The sequence below is a fragment of the Acanthaster planci genome, linkage group LG08 (genome assembly GCF_054643075.1).
Source record: "Acanthaster planci isolate LZ-2023a linkage group LG08, COTS_SCS, whole genome shotgun sequence".
Lineage (NCBI taxonomy): Eukaryota > Metazoa > Echinodermata > Asteroidea > Valvatida > Acanthasteridae > Acanthaster > Acanthaster planci.
In genome coordinates, this window is record NC_141784.1 from 3449591 (window position 1) to 3469773 (window position 20183).

Here is a 20183-nt window from a genome sequence, read left to right on the forward strand (position 1 = left end):
GGTTTTCCAACAAGAGTGACTGTTGAGCTTTTGAAGAGTCCTTGGTAAGACAGAGCAGTTGGTAACTAATAAATTATATGGACCTACAAGTACATAGAGAACACATGGTGCTTGACTGAATGTCAGGTCCCGGTATGCATTGTATAATACATGCAGTGTACACACCATCTCTGAAAAAACTGTCAGCAAGCCATTTAGCACAGTGATGTGAAAAGCAACAAACAGGGCTCATACATTCATGAACTTCCCTTCCAAGAAGAGACAGAGAAAAGTCTTGACAATTTCTCAAGAAATCTAAAAATTCTACAACAGGAGGTGCATTTATATGTATTGAAATAACACACCTTATCTATTTCCTTGGCTGGTGCAACCAGTCGGCCTTTCATGTAGCTGTCATCAGCTATATCTGCCTCCTTACATTTACTCTCATAGTTTCGCTTGCTCTAAAACAGAACAAGACGTAACATACATGTATGAATCCTCACAGCACTACCTGGGAAATACAAGATCAGAGCATAAAATTACAGTGTATTATCTGCCACATTCTGACCACTTCTGGTAATTGTCTAACACAGGATGAGGTCAGACAGATTAAAGGTTTTGAAGTCCAAAAAGCAATGCCTTATTGGTGCTTTTACGGTTTCTTGTGCATCAAATGTGCTTGCAACTTTGAGAGTACGGGCATCTACCATTGGAACTTGGTACATATGTGCCAATCAAACATCGACAATGGCAGAGCAAGATTGACTATGCTAGTACATTGTGTCCAACGACTTTTTTTTAGCCTAATTTCACACAATGCAATATTGATCCAGTTGAGGACCCTCTGGATGTTAAAGTTCTAAATTAATTTTTTCACAGCATCACATCATTATAAAGATAAACCCACTGATTTTGGACATGGGTCATTCTATAATTAGGGGTCTAATTTTTTTCATGTCCCTGTCACATCTGATACGCGATTTTTTTTTCAGTTCAAAATACACTCTCTAATTTCAAAGAGTGATAAATTAATGTAAAGTACATGTACCTGCCAAAGAAATAGTAATACTTTGTAATCAACTTCAGTGACTTTTCGATGTCAAATTACACAGGTCAGGTGTAACAGGGACACAAAAATGTCACCTGTTTGGACCCTGAATTTATAGAATGACTTGCATCACTTTTGCCAAGAAAAGGCAGTGTAATTTTAACCCATCTAATTGGTGAGACATGTAGTTGAGTCCATATCAAGTAAAGTTGTACATGTAAGTCAGTCACAAGTCAAATAAGGAGACTAGCAACGGGGAATAAAAAGTTGACTAAGAAATACATAATTTTGTTACATGTTCTAATCCCGGAAAACATCATTTCCTCAAGTACAGACTAGTTGTAAGAAAGCTTTTTTTGGGGGGGAGGGGAAATCTTCCTGTTTTTCTTTCTGTCCATTTTCCTGAAACTATCAGAGCAAAAATCCTACTTTACTTCCTTTTGCTTTAATATAGCGCCATGCTCCTTATCTGATCTGTCTAAGCGTTGCTTGGAAACAGAAAGACCATCAAACGCTATGTCTGGTTGTTTACACATTGCTTATTTGTACAGTTTACGGCTGTTATCATATGATGACTTTTGTCCATGTATGTGTTGTGATATGCACATACTGTATATAAACGTACATCATCATCACTGTCATGTAATCTGGAACTGAAATACACATGTGGAACAAGAATCCTACACAAACAAGGAAATTTAGGGGCAATGTGTGGTTTGTCTCTGGCATGCTGTTCTTTAACTGGTGATAAGCTTTAAAGAACCTGACAAAAATAGCTTTGACTAATTGCCTGATCGAGGCAATGACCCAAATGATTTTTTCTTAAAATGGCGTCCATTCTCTGTGTAACAGTAGTAAACCTCAGAGGCTGAGATAAGAGGGGGAAATGTGACAAAAATAGTCTCCTGCATACTAATGAAGCCTATGTTACAAATGTGCATATACGCTCGCTCTTCCTGCTCTGAGAAAGTGGACGAATCAGCCACTTCACTCTCAGTGATTTTGTTAGCTACCTTGCCTCGACATTAAAAAAGCTTTCATGCCAGATTTTTTTGAATTACAACTGCTATAAAAGTTATCAGGCCTGTCATAAAATCTGGCTCCAGCTCAAGCACACCGCTTAAGGAACAAACTGCGCATTACATCCCTCACACTGGCCAGTTTTGTCTTAGCACAGGTACCAATTTGCCTGTGGTTAGGGTGAAGCAATTGTGTTAGAGGGTTCCGCCCATGGGCACATGTGCACGGAACCCACAGGCTGGGCTCATACCAACAGTCTGTAGACTGTAGCCACAGATCCATTAGGCCAGGTCTCCTACCCAACTCTTACATGGACGACTTTGTTGTACTGGTCCTTCTTGGCAGTGATGAGCTTCTTGATGGCGTCCTCTGATTTCCGCCGCAGATCTTTTTGCGACTCCCTGAATTCCTCCACCTTCTTCGCTTCATCCCCTAGCCTGATTGAGATGTCAATGTGGGCTTGGCCACAGAGCTCGGTCTGTGTAACTACCTCACTCCACGCTGCCTTCAATGTTCTTCAACAGAGTAACAAAGAACAAACTCATCACAAACAGTACACAGAGCTGTGCGTGCACCATCACGTGTCATACATGCATGTTTGATGCTGATTGACTTCCTCAACTATCCCGGGAAAGCTAGCTACATGTAGATCAGCGGAGGGAGCTGTTTTGAGAACGTCTATGGGTCACCTCTGATCATCCCCTCTCATTTCTTTGAGCACAAACTGGTTTCTCATGGTTGAAAACACTGTAAGGCTCATCCCCTTCAGAGAAGGTCGTACATGTACCTTTCTCCAGTCCTACTAATCTGTCATCCAATCCCATGATCTTATTTACCCCGGCTTTGATTTTGAACCAGCTCTTTTCCACAGTTTTGGGGGACGCTTCACCCAGCAAGAGATGAAGTGCTAGCCTCAGAAAGCTTAATTTTTTGAGTTGCTCTTCTGTATACATGTACTGTGTTTTAAGCATTTCAGATCAAATCCAATCAACGTCAAGTACTTCTTTTTTAGGCAGGCAACTAAAAGCTTCAAATACGCACTATGTTGTACTGAAACTTAATACATGATGCAGATTGCTACAGTTTGGTTTGGCCAAGTTATTGGGAAGGTTTTGAAGGATTTTTATAGGGTTACTTGCAGCAAGTAGATTGTTCAAGCTACTCTTTATATCCATGCATTACATTTACATGTGTAAAGTACCCTTCAAAACTAAAGGGGAAAACATGTACATGTACATATGTAAGTGCGTCACTTGCTTTTTGCAGAGTAGGGGATTTTTTGGCAGGGCTCAAAGCAAAAGCAAGAAAGTTGGATCTACACAAATGTGAACTCTACGGTATGAGTTCACTGCACATGTGTGCATTTCACTTTAACCACGGACCAGGGAAACTCAACCAAATATCCTGCCTTCCTTTGTGCTTCTATTTCTACTTCCTCATACCTCGCTTCACCTTACACACAGTTAGTAAATCCAAAACAAAGACGATCCTGAACAGAGGTAGCCTTTTGACCTTGCAGGATTGAGTACACAAGTATGAGGCACAGGGGAAGAGTAGCAGGCAGAGAAGGTGGAAGGAAATAAGTCAACGTTCAATTTTCCAGAAACAATAAAATAAAAAAACTATCACAGTAGGACACACAACAGACAGCAATGACCATTACACTGGACAGAGTTCTGTTGTATATATGCATCTCCATGTGTTGGGTTTTTTCTCATATTTCAAACATTTCAGATTTATAATAAAAATGCAAATCTGATTTTTTTTATGCTTGGATGTTCCCATATACATTTTAACATTATCTTTATGCATTTTTGCTATCTATATGACATTTTTTTAAAAATTCAAACCGGTATACACCCTGGCATACATGTACAGTACTTTGGCTTTAACTGTGAAGCATGTTTCTCAAATTAAAAAGCCTTTTGAATGAGTAACCAACCAGTATAAACACTGCTATAACATATACATATACCGTCATGCACTGATCAAATGGGCCTTGTTAGTTGCAATTTGTTTTTCATGGCAACGTTGTCAGAATTTTAAGACATTCTCTTTCATGCAGTCATCAAACTGTCAGCTTTGTGTATTTATGCAATTGGGTGCAACCAACAGACCAACAGTGTCAATTATTCCATAAAAAGAAATGCTTGTGACATTTGTATTTTAACACTGTTATTTTGGTCATTTCATGTTGCTTACATGCATATGCTTACCCAATCTCTTCCTTTCCTCCTGAAGTCCTCGAGATCTTGAGAAGAGTTTTGCCAAAAGATTCCTCTGCTTTTGCTCTGACATAGAATTGTTTGGAAAAAAAGAATGATGTGTGAAGAACTATTAGATTGCACATGTTCTGCCAAGTCAATACCTAAAACCTGTGACTTTAATTTCTGTTCATAAAAACAGTCTTCATTGGGAAAACCATTTCTATCTCATTAATGACACTGACGTCCAAAACTGATAGGCTCTGAGAGGACACCAAGGCCAACCAATTACACCCTAAGTTTGAAGTTGACATGCCCAATCCTTGTTGTGGGAAAACTACATCTAGGTTGGTTGTTTTAACCCTGACCCTGTTCTTTGACATTTGAAAAGTCCAAAATCAATAGACCTCTAAAGTGAAGGACACGGCGATAAACCAAGATACCATGTTTGAAGTTGACATGTCAAGTTTTTCTCAAGTTACAATGGGAAAGCACGATCTGGCTGACACATGGATGCACTAAGAGTCATGCACACAATCTAGTTCTTACTCCAAAGTTGTGGGGACCAATAACATTGTGGGGACAGCAAAATAGCCTCACAATTCAGTTCTGATTTTCCTTAAAAACCTGCCTCATAATGCTGTGAGGGCCTACTACCTGATGCCATTTCAGCTTCACAATGTCCAGTGGGGCCGTTGGAATGAAACATCATTGAAAATCGGCACAAAAAAGGGAAATGATGTAAATGTATGGGGCCCAAAACACAGAAAGACGAAAAAAAAAAGAAAACTTGAAAAGCACAAAATCAGGTACGACACATAAAACACAAACACCCTGAACAACGGAAACTGCATGAAAGAATGAAAAAATCAAGTCATATTTGTACAAGGGAAACAATACTCTCAGGGGAGGCATTTTGGATTTCTTGGGAGAGATGTTTTAGGGTTGGTGAAGATGAAGGCAATTGCAATAATACATGTAGTTGAAAAAAATTACAAAATTATGTAAAAGTACACAAACCCTTCTGAACGCTTTCTACTGCAGTTATTTTGGGAATAAAAAGCCAAGCCGTTTTTAAAATTTTGTTTTTTAAAGGAATCATTTTTATTACAGCATTTATACAAAAGCGTGTTTTATGAGATCTCATGATCACTCCTTGTGGTGAACAAGCATCATTTACATGCATGAAACTTGCGAATTAGACATTGCATGATTTAACATAACTGGTTCATAATTACTTTTGTTGCTGTGTCTGCCAACAGATGATATGTTCAGGTCTGGTACGTATATTTTATGAGGTACTGGCCATGTGGTCCAGTTACCATAATTACTGGGTACATAAAGAAATTTGACCCCTGAGGATTCTGTTGCATTTGTAACAAGTTATTAATTCTTTCATACATTTGTTTATCCAAATGTAAAGAATACATGGATAGCAGGTAAACTCAGACCTGTGTGTAATATAAATGTGATGCACATGTACCCGTATGTATGTACTACTCCAGTTTCCAAAAAAAAAAAAACCACAGGTATATTTAGTGTGAGTACACATGTAACATGTGTAAATATGCTCTGAATTTTCATACACAGGAAATGAAAGTGGATGCAAAATGATTCTCAGACAATGGAAACATTATGTCGTCGCATCCTTTTACTGGCATGTAAACAAGCAGTATAAGAATGGGAAGAGATGTGTAAAAACAAAAGTGAAAGACTAATTTCATACTCTAGGAAAGAAATTTCTGCAGTAGGTTTTGTGTCAAGTTGTGTCCACTAATCTTTCATTTTTAATCCTTCACATTTCATTCTTGTGGTATACATGTACGTGCACACAGTGTTTTCACCTGTTCAAATTTCATTCTTTGATTCTGAGTGGACATTAAACTAAATATCATTTTGACAAATTTCAAACAAGTTGTGCAATATGGTTTCCAAATGGATAACAAGGGCCCAACAACAAGGGAATTTCCTGCACTCTACCCTAACATATTCACTTTAATACCTGTACCATGCCTACAGTAGCCGCCCTACATGTACATGTACAATTTACATGTAAATGTGTCCCTGAAGTATTCACATTCCTTTATAAAAAGTTGTCCTTTACAATTTTTTTCTTGCATTATGAACACCCTTTTAAGCTGATTTTTTTTTTTTACGGTATCCTCAAATGTTCCTCTTCCTTTTGCTATAATTAACCCAGAAACAAAAGTGCCTATAAAAACTACTTTCCAGAAAGGGGTGACCTTTGCACAACCTGCATTTACCGTATGTGGACCTCTTCTTTACTTATGATAGACAATATCCCCAGTTAGTTCTCAACAAAAGGATGAATTTTAATCAAACTTTTTGCCCAAAACTCTGCCTAGTATTACATTGTAGGGCTTGTTTGTTTCACACAAATCCGGATCTCAATCCCCAACACTGGATTGCTACATTCATTAGGCTGCTTCTGGTTTCAGTGAACAAAGGACAACTGATTGGGATTCCAACCTGTTTGAAACAAACATGCCTTAAATATAGGCCACAAAGGGACTTCTATATAATGCTTAATTATAAATCCAAGTCAGACTAGGCTACTGATATGCAAATTGAATCAGGTAAACTTTCAACCAATAAGATACACTGGCTTCACTCAGGGACATTGGGATAAACTGACTGATTGTAATTTTTGGTTTTTGTCACAGCTAAGCAACATCAATTGCTTTAGCTCAGTTTCACTCCACCAATACATGTACATTCTTACCTGAATAAAGGTTAGAGGACACTTTTCCTGCATGGATCTCAAAAAGTTCATTGCATTCATTCTGGTGCATACAGGTTAATAATGGCATGATCTTTGAAGCAAACTGTGCCAACTCAAATCATGTTGAATTCCTTAGTGGCCTGGGGCCACATCAGTTCTGCGAACATACATGCACTGGTGTGTACATGTGCTCGGACAATAAGGTGTTGCAAATTGGTGCTTGGTTTCATCTATTCTACAACTGAAATATATCTGCCAGGTCTTTTCCCTGCAAAAGTTAAAAATGCTGTCATCTTCTAGGAAACTATATGAAACTGAGACCCATTGATTCTATCATTGGAGGGAAATGTGGAGACTTATTCGTCTGAGAAAAAGATTTATGCAGACATTGGAGCTTGTAAATTTTGAACAAGCAAAATCTGCCTCATCTACATGTAACTTTGTTTTTCCCTGACCTCAGAACATCTGGACAAGTGGCTAGACCGTACTTGGTAAGTTGATTAATTCTAAGGGTACTAGGGTAATTCTGAAGTTCCCAAAATATCAGTTAACACGTATCTGTATGTAACCCTATATCATGTACGTATATACCGCTATCATATTTGATACCAATTGATGAGCAATTTAACGGGACTTTGTCGGCGATTCATGAAGCAATGATCACTCCCACTGTACTTGATCCAGTATTTCACAGTAAATAATCTGTCCCCTCCCCTTTTTTGTTTTCAGGGCCCTTCCTTCCTTACCTCTGCTTTAGGAAATCTTCGTAATCTTTGCACATTTCCCGCCCCTCTTTCATACGTTTCAGCAACACTTCGTAGCCATTTGTGCTGTTGAATTCAGTGTCCTGGGCATTTTCAAGGGAAACAAAAACACAAGCACAATGTCACAGTGTCACAGAAGCATCCAGTTTGGGTCTGCAAGGGGGCAAAGTTTTTCTGAAAACAATAATTCTACTCTTTTCACGCATAAAGAAGCCTCGACCCCCTGAGAAAGGTGGAAAGCGTGGTACCATTTCTACTTTCAAAATGCACAGGTGAGTTTCGGTAAACCTCATTTTCAATATTTATTGCATTATCTGATAGGATATTCTGACGTCTCTTTGCTTTTCAATGAGTACATCCAAATGAATACCGGCACATCCATTTTCATGGGCAAAATTGTGAATGGGATGCCATCCCAGGAAGAAAATCTCAATACATGTATTACATTCTTAGTGCACACACAAAAAGCTGCTGGATTTTTTCAATTTGGCAGGCTTGAACTTTTCTTTTCTTTGATGAAAGTGCAAGTACTGTATGTGTAAAGACATACATGTAGATGTACATGTAGCAACAAGCCAGTGAGCCCCTTTTTCTCAGCAATGTTTTAGTAAAGCGAAATTCTGGGTTTCGTAATCCTAATGAGACAACGTATATGTATGCAATGAACCACATCTTTCCTGAATGACATCATAGGAACAGTACAGTGCCCTCAGTTGTCCAGGAAAGCATGGGCAACTCTGAAAGTTTCAGGCAGTGCACTTTGAAGTTTAACTTAACTATGAAAAATGAACGCTTTGACACTGTACTGATATAAATGTGTATCTTTCCGCTGAGTGAATAAGTTGTGATATCCTGAAAGTGCCATGCTCAATACTTCAACTACTTCATGCACAAGCGTACAGGTATGCAGATTTTAAACCCCCTAAGTGTTAACATCCTTGTTTGAAGTAGTCTCTGAAACCACATAAAGTTCCTTATTTTAACCTCAAAGTGTCAAGTGGGAAGTCACAAGACTGAATAATTTCCACTTAACATGGACACACACCCGATCTACATGTACATCCTGTACACTAGCAAAATAACTACTAAATACACAAATACAGAACTGGTGATATGCAGCACTTGACATATGTACATGTACATGTAAGCATGTGCATGGATACATAGTACACCTACATGTACATGTATGTAGGATGGAAAGTAAAGTCATATTAATCTGATCTCAAAACTGTCCATGAAATACTGACAGGTTGCACTTGTGACTCTTTTCTTCACTGGCTGACTGGACAAATATACCAGATTTTAACAAGTTTGCAAACCTGATTTTTTTCTAGGATGGCAAGTACATGTAGTTACATATTTGTTTGACAGAATGACTGTGCTAAATATTTGATTAAGGTACACCTATTTCAGCTTGATTCTTGAATTTTCAACATCTTCTATTTAAAAAATGAAGTACCTGAACAAGACAATGACAAAAATGATCTGCCTGTTCCAACCAACCTCTTCCGTGTTCAGGATTTTTAAAGCGGATGGTATTTAAGAATTAAAAAAAATTAAAAAGGTTGCCTTTTTATCGGTGTTTCCAACAGTTCCTTTTTTTCACTAATCAAATAGTCAAAAATGAAACAGACATGTTGGACAAAAGAACTAAACATACATACAATGTACATGTAAATTAATATTGACTGAAGTATTGTAATGGAGACCCCTTTGTAGGGGGCCACGCCCGCCAGTTGAGAACACAAACTTAAAATCAGTCCACCGAACACAAGTTATTTATTTTGGTCTCCAGAAAAAGTATAAAAAAGAAACATTTTATTTCTTAATTCTCTAAAAAAAAAAAGGAGTGAGATTTACCAGGCTAGGTCCCCATGGCACTCGACAACATAGCAAACAAAATATAAACTTACATGACAGAAGAGAGATACTGATGGATGGCAGTAACTTATATAAAATAAAAAGGCTACAACTAGCTTCACAGTGTATACAGAAAAAAAAGACTGCCACCAATCAAGCTACAGTAATGTGTCCCAGCCTGAGTGTTCTGTGGAAATGCCTCACCCAGTGGTGGTTGCATGGTCCTTTTATATCCTCCTTGCAAACAATCAGTGGAATGCTAGACACAGTCGATTGTACTTTTTGTACTTTATCTCAATGGACATGACCCAGCACCCCCCCCAAAAAGGAATGCGCCAACACATGAACATACCACCAGCTGGGTGCACTACCAACAACTGTGTCTTGACCCAGCACCAGAGACCTTTTTGTTACAGTATTAATTAATTGTATGTTCAATACAATGAATTAGGATATGGCAGTGTTTGCAGATCACATGGCCAATGGCAAAATATGGAAAGTGACCTACACTAGCAGCTCCTACATGTACCATGCCTACTCAAAACTTTCTGCTTTCCGATGAATAAGTTGAAACAAAACAAAAGTGTACTTTTTTCTACTAAATTTTCCTGTGGTTAGAAAAAAATTTAAAACCAAGGAAGGCTCTAAACAGGCAGGGATGACTTGGTTTCAATTTTGTTTTTTTACTCGGCCTTATCCACTACGCTATCAAACCACTGAAAATGAAAAGCTTGTAACATTAAAATATTCCAAATGTCATCAAGATGTGGTAGTATACATATGTACAGGATGAATGATGTACATGTAAGCACATATTGCTGCCATTTGTTAAGCCTTGGAAAACTGAGCCCTGACAGTCCTCACATTATCTCACTTTACCCAAGTAGGCACCATACAACAAATTTTAAAAATTAAAAAAAAGGAAAAAATCCTGCTGTCTTTTCTTTCTACACAAACACTTCTCAACAACTTCTTTTCACATCAAAATGCTTACATTTACCTGACAAGCATTGTGGAAGTAGCGTTGTGAAATGTCTAAGAATTGTCAACTGTAATAATAAGAATAGTGGATATTTAAATAGCGCACATATCTATCACTACTGATGCTCAAGGCGCTGTATTATCATTATCTCTGCACTTTGGGCTCACGACAACTGAACTAACCTGAAACCACCTTAGCTCCCTGGGGAGTATGCTACATGTGCATGTGTAGCTGATGCAGCCCTATCAGGTGCACACGGCTAACATAACCAAATCTGCCCCCATGGGTACCCATTTACTCCTGGGTGGAGAGAGGCACATGGGGGTAAATTGACCTGCCCAAGATCCCTACATACTGCCACCAGCTGGATTCGAGCCCCCTGACCCTATGACCAGAAGCTACAAACCCTAACCACTAGGCCACATGCCCCCCGGTATTATACTATTATTTAAGGCGAGTTTTTATCCCTTTTTGTGGCAATGTTTGGCAGCTTTCATCCCCATTACAGTAAATGAACGTAGTACATAATCACGTTGCAAATTAAGTGCAATTGTGCCTATTCCCCCAATTCTCTATAGTGTTAAAACCGGGGTAAGTGGAAGGTTCGGCCTCGCTGGTTTCTACTGCTACTCACGCAGCCTGTACGTATAAATTGTGGAATGCCAGCGACACATATCTGACGCTTGCATTGTGAGGCCGGCTCTTGGCTACTAGTAGCTAACATACATGTACATGTACATGTAGAGCACAGAGCTAGGAACACATAGAGTTGTACACATAACTGTATGGTTTTGTACCTTCGAGTTGGAAAACGTAAAAAGGGAAGAATTCCATATACGAAGTTCACTGTAATATCGCGTAATTACTACAAAAGTATCCTTACTTTGATCGCTGAATGAAGACGATTCCAATAGGCATTGAAGAGCTGAACATCATAGGACAGAAATGTGGAGTTTTGGGCACACTTTTGGAGCTACACATGGACCAGGTTTACATTGACAGGCGGCCATCTTTGCTTCTGAAGAACATGGCGAATGCGCACGACGTGTGCGCATGAACCGAATCATATCCGGAAAGAACCATTATGTAACAGGGGTTGGGCTGCCACAAGCATTGAGGTAATTTTATGCACGAATCCGCAACACGAGGAGTGCAGAGGGCAGTCATCTGTCTGGATGGATCTACACAGTTCACGAAATACCGTGCAATGTGCCCTACTGTACATGTACAATTTTTACTTGGGGGAAAATAGTGCGTGTTTTGCGACAATTTTTAAGTTGGAGGATTTGGTTAGAAGGAAACAATGGGCCCAATTTCTTTTACAGACAGTTTGTAAGTTGGACAATTTGTTTAGAAGGAAAAAAAGGGCGAATTTCTTTTAGAGAGTGCTTGTCAGTTGGAGGAGTTTTTTTCTATATTTATACAGAGGGAAGGGGAAAAGGGAGCTGAAACCTGTCTTTAGATTATTGTGTGGCTATCTGCGCTCTAAAATGTGAGGGGAGGCTTGTACAGGAGAAGAACATCCTTAAAGATTTGATTGAAGTGGTCTACTCCTGCATGTCGGCAGCGCCACATGTATTCGGCCAAGTAGAACCCAAACTGGTCGCTTCCACTGGTGTGGATAGTCACCTCTCTCACCAATTGCGCGTAAGACTTCAATTCTCGCTCATAGTGCATGTATTGCTAATGGATGAAGCAAGACTCCACCTGAGTTCTTATACAGCATTGGACTGAAATTCCTTCTCTCGTACGGCCGACTGCATTTCTACTTGTTCTTTCTCTCTTGGTTTACATAATACGACAGAGATAACTCACGTCATACAATCAATTGTGCTCAGACATGTACCTTACCTAGTTGATTTCCTTTGGCACAACCTACTTATATTAACAACGGATAGCCACATTTATTTATATTTAAATATTCTAATTTATACAAATATTTGTGAATAATTACATATTCAGTTTCATAAATATTTAATTTTTTAAATATTCATCTTGACCTCATCGTGACCTCTCCTTAATTCAACCGTAACTTTATATGGAACATATCGACTTCCTCCGGCAACAAGCGCTCGTGTGGCGTGGTCAGTTAGACTGCTGTATTTCTATACCTAACAGTTCTCTTCATTGCAGGTTTGATTCCCCTTTACGACACAATTTGGATTAAATGTATTAAATGTGTATACTAACTGTAATAATCCTTGTACTAATGACAGGAAAACTGTGGAGAAATAAAAGGACGGGATAGTGAAGGAAAAAGGAAACGGTAGAGGATATAGTAGGGGAAAAAAAGAACGACAAAAGGACTCACTTTTTTGCCGTTTTATTGCGTGGGGCCCCTTCTTTTTAAACCTGTCCCCCTAAGTTACTGAACCCCTTTCACATCTATATCCCCAAAAATAAATGTAGCCCCTTTTTAAATCTGTCCTGCAGCAAAAATTTCTCCTGAAAAGTGAACTTCGTATATGGAATTCTTTCCCGTACAAATCTTAGTCTACAAACGGACTAATCAAATCATAAAAATCTTGCCTAAATCGCACCAATTGGCATCTCTGCATGTACAGGTACCTAAATGTAGGTATTGGTAAAAATCAGTGGCATCTCTACATGCACATGGAACTCCTTCCCAACGGTATTGACTTTTTCATTGAAAATGGGACTTTCCAGAGGTTCTTCCATCATGGCCATGAATAGGTGCGAGACAATGGATTTGAAGCAATGCAATAAACTGACCTCAGGCAGGGGCTAGGACCCTGCAAATCTGTACTACCGTAGGCCTACATGTAACTGGCAATTTACAAATGTTTAGCACAGTCTTGAATCTCTTGCACAGCTTTAATGTACTCCATCCAGACTTGACTTATTTTGAATGAAATCCACTCATAGGAATATGAAGAGGGGGTGTCCTATGCATGGAACAGCAGATTTGTGCAAGAGTCAAGATTGTGCTAGCTTTGTTGCTAGAACTGCATGAGTGGTTTTGCATAATGGTAGAAAGGCAAGTGGGAAGGAAAAGGAGCAAACATAGCCCCCTTTTCCTTCCCACAATGCCATTCTACCATTGTGCAAAATCACCCATGCTGGATTTAGCTATATCATGATGGTTTAGGCCTACAATAACAAGCAAAAGCAAGACAAGACACAACTTACCCAAAAGCTGTCCACAAATCGGCTCATTGTGGGTCGGTTATGTTTATCGTCAAATAAGGAACTGACTGCAACTTAAATGGTCAGAAACTGTCCAGATGTAGTTGACTGGAACACGGTTATCCACGTGTAGGACTTGTGAGATAAATTTTGTTCATTCAGCTCAGGGCACGTACATGTAACAAAGTAACGGTACAGTGTAGGCACTTGTTAGAACTTTTGTTTCAAGTAAACAAAACCAGCAGACTCCCGAGCCTGGAAAACGTCCGAGCAGGTCTACATGTTACATACACGGAAAAATGTTATTTAAAAACATAGTGCACTATTTGGAGTTCTAACTAAACCCTCAGAACGTTCACAGAGCCAAGTATCACTGTCAGCAACGTTCGGTCATTTCGGTTAAGCTAATTTTTGGTGCCTCTCCTCCTACCCGGTACCCGGAAGTAATACAGTGGGATTCAGACGGGTACCCAAATTCCCACTACATTAAAGAGCACGCAAAGAAGTCCAGAGCTCATATGCTGATTATTAATCACAAGTCCGACGACTATTTCATGCTAGTCAAATCATAGGGGGCGCTGTTGCCAGAACGTTTCGTTCGTCGCGCCCAGCGCGAGCGCCCGCCGAACGAAGTGCCGGGGGGGGGGCTGATGGCTTTGCACTGTGATTGGATACACGACCTGTGACTGCGAGGTATCTCTTCCTGTTAGCAAAGCGTTATTTAAATTTTTTGATTAGCCAATGGCAATGCTTTGGTACGGGCAAAGTGTCACCTACATGCATGTGTATGATAAAAACCATATGGCCTTGGTACAATCACACAGTGTGGCAATTTAATTATCTTTTCACTAAGTATCACTGATCACGTGTCTTTTGGCGATATGTTTCAAATAATTGGTTACCTTAATCAATTTTGGATGAACGAATAAAGTATGGTGAGAATTTTTTCAGCAACGAGGAAGAGAAAATATTGTGACCTGCTATGGCATAATGGGAAAAGATCCCCATTTATGACTTTTTGAGATATACATACAAGAATAAAGAGAAATGAATGGGCTTTCCGGTTATACCACATTTATACTCGTAGGCAACTCCGCTCCGAAAATATGACGTGAAAAAGATGACGGGAAACATCGCTGTGGTCAAAACTATTTTCTAGAAAAACGGCTTTGAAAAAAGAGCACGCCGCAATGCTGCAAACGCGCATGTTGTGTGAGCTCGATAATCGTTCTCGATCTACATGACCACAACAACATTACATTTATGGGCAACTGTTGCCATGAAATTACAAAGTAAACTGAAAGAATATCTTCACAAATTGTTTTCCTGGAAGTTATATTGTTTTCTTTGGGGGGGGGAGGAATCCATAGCAGTGGAGTTTCGTGATCATGGATTTCTACTGACATCAGACGGGCCAGTGTTGACACGGCCTCCCGACCTATGGTTTCTAGATTTCGAAACATTCCTGTTTGATATTAAAATTCACAGTACCTGTTAAGATAAGTTAATATGAGCTTATTTCAGTCAAAAACCACCCTTTCTAAATTGACAAGTAAGACTCGTACTCTTTGCTAACCGAAAACTCTGGCACTTCAGAAAGCTGTCGTCCATCCAACGGCATCGGATCTTGCCTTCCATACTTACAAATTTTTCAATGTACATGCATGCCAAGGGTGCAATACAGTGGTGAGATACGTATTACTCAAGCTGAATTTGGCATAAAGGTCAGGGTTGTCCCTTTTGGGCGGTCAAAAATTGAAAATATTTAGCTCAATGATTGTTACAGTTTTCAGTGTACATGTACATGCCATGTTGAAATCGACTCGTACATGCTCGTACCGTACGGGTGTACATGTACACTGTACAGTACATGCACACAGCATTGTTGTTTTTGCGTACGCACCTGTACGCTACAGTAAAAGTAATATTGAAGGGGCGGCGTAGCGCCGTGAGTAAAAACTAGTTGTGCGAGGGCGCTCTTCAACATAAATAAAACACCTATCGATCACTGTCGTCTTTGGGCCAAGACTAACGTAGACGTAGCTTGTGAACGAGACACAACTTTACGAAAACACGCCCGTAATATCTATAATTTAAGAAAATATGGAACTAAACTCACTCCAGAAATCCTCCATTTTATCACTTTTGCCTGATTTTTTTTTGCACAAATGGCATAGTTAGAGGAAATCTTTGAAACCTAACCTACCTAAAAATCTAAAAAACAAAATCAATTTTGGCATGATTTTTTACGTATGTCCAACTTCAACAGCCGATTACTCAAAATAAGGTTTTGGGGATCATTCCTCATTTGGCCTCAGTATGGAATTGATAACCGCCGCTTTTGTGACGCATTCAGCGGGCTCGCACGCCTGGCAGAAATTTGCCCACAATGCTCTGCACGTCGTTAGCTGTGACCCCGTGTGACGTATTTCCTTCACTAAAATCTGTGCAAGGTCATCAGCCCTTGCGACGAGCGAACCAGGGCGTCGGCAGAGCTCATCATCACTCTATATATGGAAGAGCTGAACGTCGGCATCAGCGGATTTGCCACCCGAAAACGGCACAGCAATATCAGTGAAACGCAGCCCAAATGTTCGATGCGTAGAGCTCTACGCATCGATATGAACTCAGAAACATCGTCAAGATAAGCGAGACGTTTGGTCGTTTCCCATGACCCCATGTATGACATAATTATCGACGGACGGTTGGGTATCAGACAACAGACAAGAGAAAATGGAGTGGAAGAAATGAACACTAAAGGACCTCAGAATCAAATTGACCGTCAATGTGCTACCACGGGAGAATCCAAAGACAGTCAATAAGATATCATTATTGTACAGCAATTTTATTTTATTTTTTGATTTCCAGAGATGATTTGGGGAGGGGTGTTGAAAATGAATACCAAGAACACTTTGGAAATTTGATATTATGCACTTTAAGAGGTTCAGTTTGAATTGAGTTACAGTATTACGTGTGTATTGAGATTCAATTACAGGCAAGTTTAGATCAGTAAGTTCAGCAAATGTAAAATTTATAAAACAGCGGGTAGAAGCAAGCGAATCGATGCAGAGCCAAACATTAAACTGTTGGTCAATGATACACATTTATATTTCGTGTCTGGTGTATATTACATTCGAGGAGTCCTTTAAGATTGCATCATTTTACAGGTTTTAAAAGACGGTATTTGAAATGCTTTGAAAGTAATTTATCTGTTTATTACCTCTTCTGAAATCATTTACGTGTCTATGCTCATTCCCCACATAGTATCAATTTGCCTTAAAATTAAGAAATGTTGGGGAATTTCAGGATGGGCCTTACAGTGTTTTCTCTCTGAAAATACAATGTTATAACCAAGGACTAGCTTAGTGATTTCAATATTTCTGAATGAAACTGTCTCGTTGGAAGAAGTTCATCTATCCACCTTGAACAAAAGCACTCCCTCATCGGTTGAAAAGAACCATGTTGAACGAGCGTTCATTTTGTTGGCAACGAGGTAAATGTAACGCCCGCATTTCACAGTAGTTCGTGAACCAGCACAGCTCAGTTCTGACCAAAAGAACCTCCGTTGCAAAGAAAACTGCGCCCTCTCTTGGTCCAACTCGAGGCTCATATATAATTCAACTTTCAGATTAAGATTTCAGTCATTCGTAATTTCTTTTCACCACTATCTGTTCAAGACAAGATGTATAAGGCTCTTGGTGTTTTAAACAGTTGTCATTCATGATTATGAGAAAATTAAGCTTTGATTTTTGGACTAATGTTTAAATTGACGCTCATTTTCAAAAATCTAATTTAGTAAATTTCAATCCAACAACAAATGCAAAAGTCCCCAGCAATGTTTTTATATACATAAAATTATATTCTTATTGCGGGAGAATAAAAAAGCCACAATAATTAATGTTCATTTTCCAGTTTGCAAACGACAAGTCTGAGAGTGATACACATCGTGTGAAAAAAGCTAATAAGATTACGACTAATGCGGACAACTACAACTGTTCTATTTGTTTTAAAAGTCTTTCTTTATGCGGCTGAGGCCACTTGGGTAAACCGGGAAAATTTCATAGTAAGCAAATAACAGAACTTAGCAACATTTCAGGCTTGAGAGGATGATCATAAACGAGTGCCACGATAATCAAAGATGAAAGAATATGTGCAGACAATAAAAAGTCACAAATTACCACTGAGAAATGGTGACTTTGTCAGTAAGGAAAACTTAACTACAAATTCCAACAGTCGAGTATCAAACATGCACAACTCAAAGATACAGGAAAAACATTTTGCGTTAATGATAAAAAAACTTGGAACTGCACAAGCTTGTGTTTGACAATTTGCTTATAATTACATCCTGCAACCCATTTTTCTATTTAATTCGCTTTAAATTATGAAGTATCAAAACAGACAAAAAGTTCCGAGGATTGTACATGATTACAGCTAAAAGTATCAACTAGGACCTCGTTACACGCTGCAATGCTACTCGGTTGTAAGCAACAACCATTATGTTTATCCCCCTTTTGAACTGATGGCTTTATCAAACCGTGCAAAGTCAAAATAGAAACACCTCTATAATTCCTTAAGTCCACCTGAAATGGACAAATCAAAGTAATTATAAACTTAGGGGCCTATAGTGTTTGGTATGGGAAGAGAACAGTGTTACAAACTACAAACCCGATAATGACACAAAGAGTGGTGAACGAAAACTGATCATACCATCCACCTGAACTGCTATACATAATTACTTTGAGAACAAAATTATTAAAAAGATGTTGGCTTATTTGATTCTAACGAGACATTAGGCAGACATTCTCTTTTAAAATTCAGAACCATGAATATATTGGCCAAGATTGGTCGATCTACGCAATTACTCGATCTTTGCGCGATCTGTCGATCTTGATGCCGCGCAAGATTTACTGATTATTTCAGCCATTAACCGGTTGCCTTTTCCTTCTATTTTGCAGTTGTGGGAGATAGTTTCAAAAAGAGTGAGTAGAACATTATAGGATCGACTGATAGCCCAACAAATACATATTTATTTCGAATCACTTTCTTATGAAATGGGCGATAATGACTTTAGCGGTATGTCAATTTAAGGAGATTTATACTCAACTTGGCAAGAGAGACCGAAAGCAGACGCCAATTTGTGACATACCTCATGCATGGAACGTTATACTTCGACCTTGCAGAAGTCGAACGTATTTCAAATTAGCGAATTTTCGCCTCGAATGCTTAAAGGCCATTTCATGCTAAAGGCGAACGCGAAAGCGTGGCTAGTATGACTGATTTGCAGCAAAATTTCGCTCAAAAATGCGTTCAGCCTTTACGAACTTTTCATTTGTCGTCACAAGGGTGCGTTCCTATTCGCTTTCGCACTAAGTATGAACCGGCCTTTATTTGCGACGTCTAACTGGCGATATCCAAGTATTTAACACGCCCCTTTATCAGTTCGAACACACAACTTGTTTTGAAAACCCAACCCCAGGCTGCACATTGTCTTGATTAGACATTCTGTATGCTGGCGGTCGAAATTCCTTCCCGTTGATTCACTCGTCTTGTTTTCCAGAAATCCTAGGCAAGCTTGACCTTGCGACAAGCGTGTTTCGCCTGAACAGGGCTATTTTCATTGCTGGTACAGGATGGTTTGTAAGGGAGCGGCTTCATCACGTCAAACTCGTTTCTCATGTAAAGAGGCATAGACGTGAGCATTGTAATTGAATGTGCTCAGAGCACTTTCATAGAAAACTCGCTGATGTTCGATCACAATACATGTTTCCTCAGTAAAACTCCGTGCTTGCCAGCGGTCTTTATTCGCTAGCGATTCCAACTGAAATCGATTCTCCCCGGCTAATATGTCGTGTTGATGTCTTGCGTTTCGACAAGATTTCCACTTCAGTTCTTCTCAGCTTCAAACCATTACATTTTAGTTCTTCCTCACCTTTCATTAATAACTTGGCAGAAATGTCAATTCTCGACACATAATCAGGCGCGGGCCTCCGCAACTGGCGAATCCGGAGTCTCACTAATAGAGGGCGCAACCCGTACGCGCGCCCTCAAGTGCTTAAACTGACGTACAATGTCTTTCACCTCCGTCGCCAAAGGCACCACAATAATGAAAATGGCGGCAGTGAAAGCCCAGGTGTCAGTCAGGTTGATCCAGTGCTGGAACTGGTTCTTGTTAAGGACGAAAAGCGCAGTCATAACGATAGGCCAAATTAGAACCATTAGAACAGTAAGTCCCAGGCTCAAAATAAGGGTTGTGTACCTCGCCCGCTTAAATTCCTTTAGCATTTGTTCCAGGGACGGCCGATTATAGACGAGTTTCACATCTGTAATGTTGAATTCCCTGTCCAAACAAAGAAAAATATGTTTAGTTTTGTTTTACGAATTCTAGTTACAGTCCATAGTTAGGCCTAGTTTATTGGTGGATACATCTTTATTC

The 20183-nt window shown here is 39.4% G+C and overlaps 2 protein-coding genes across 3 annotated transcripts in view; both read right to left on the reverse strand.

The window, feature by feature from the left end:
- LOC110976009 (proline-serine-threonine phosphatase-interacting protein 1-like) overlaps positions 1-14197 on the reverse strand; it is a 28425-nt gene extending 14228 nt beyond the window's left edge. The window contains exons 1-5 of one of the 2 annotated variants that reach the window (XM_022228914.2): positions 13754-14197; positions 7744-7844; positions 4267-4341; positions 2361-2565; positions 345-443 (exon numbers count right to left, since the gene is read on the reverse strand). In XM_022228914.2, coding sequence (XP_022084606.1) covers positions 345-443; positions 2361-2565; positions 4267-4341; positions 7744-7844; positions 13754-13780 — 507 coding nt within the window. In that variant the 5' untranslated portion in view covers positions 13781-14197. Of the gene's footprint in view, positions 1-344; positions 444-2360; positions 2566-4266; positions 4342-7743; positions 7845-9674; positions 9905-13753 lie in introns of those variants that run through there. The other variant, XM_022228915.2, reaches the window with a different exon arrangement.
- A 2382-nt stretch (positions 14198-16579) lies between these two features.
- LOC110976066 (uncharacterized) overlaps positions 16580-20183 on the reverse strand; it is a 65026-nt gene continuing 61422 nt past the window's right edge. Inside the window, exon 11 of the mRNA XM_022229029.2 lies at positions 16580-20087. Within this exon, the coding sequence (XP_022084721.1) occupies positions 19724-20087 (364 nt within the window). The 3' untranslated portion in view covers positions 16580-19723. The remainder of the gene's footprint in view (positions 20088-20183) is intronic.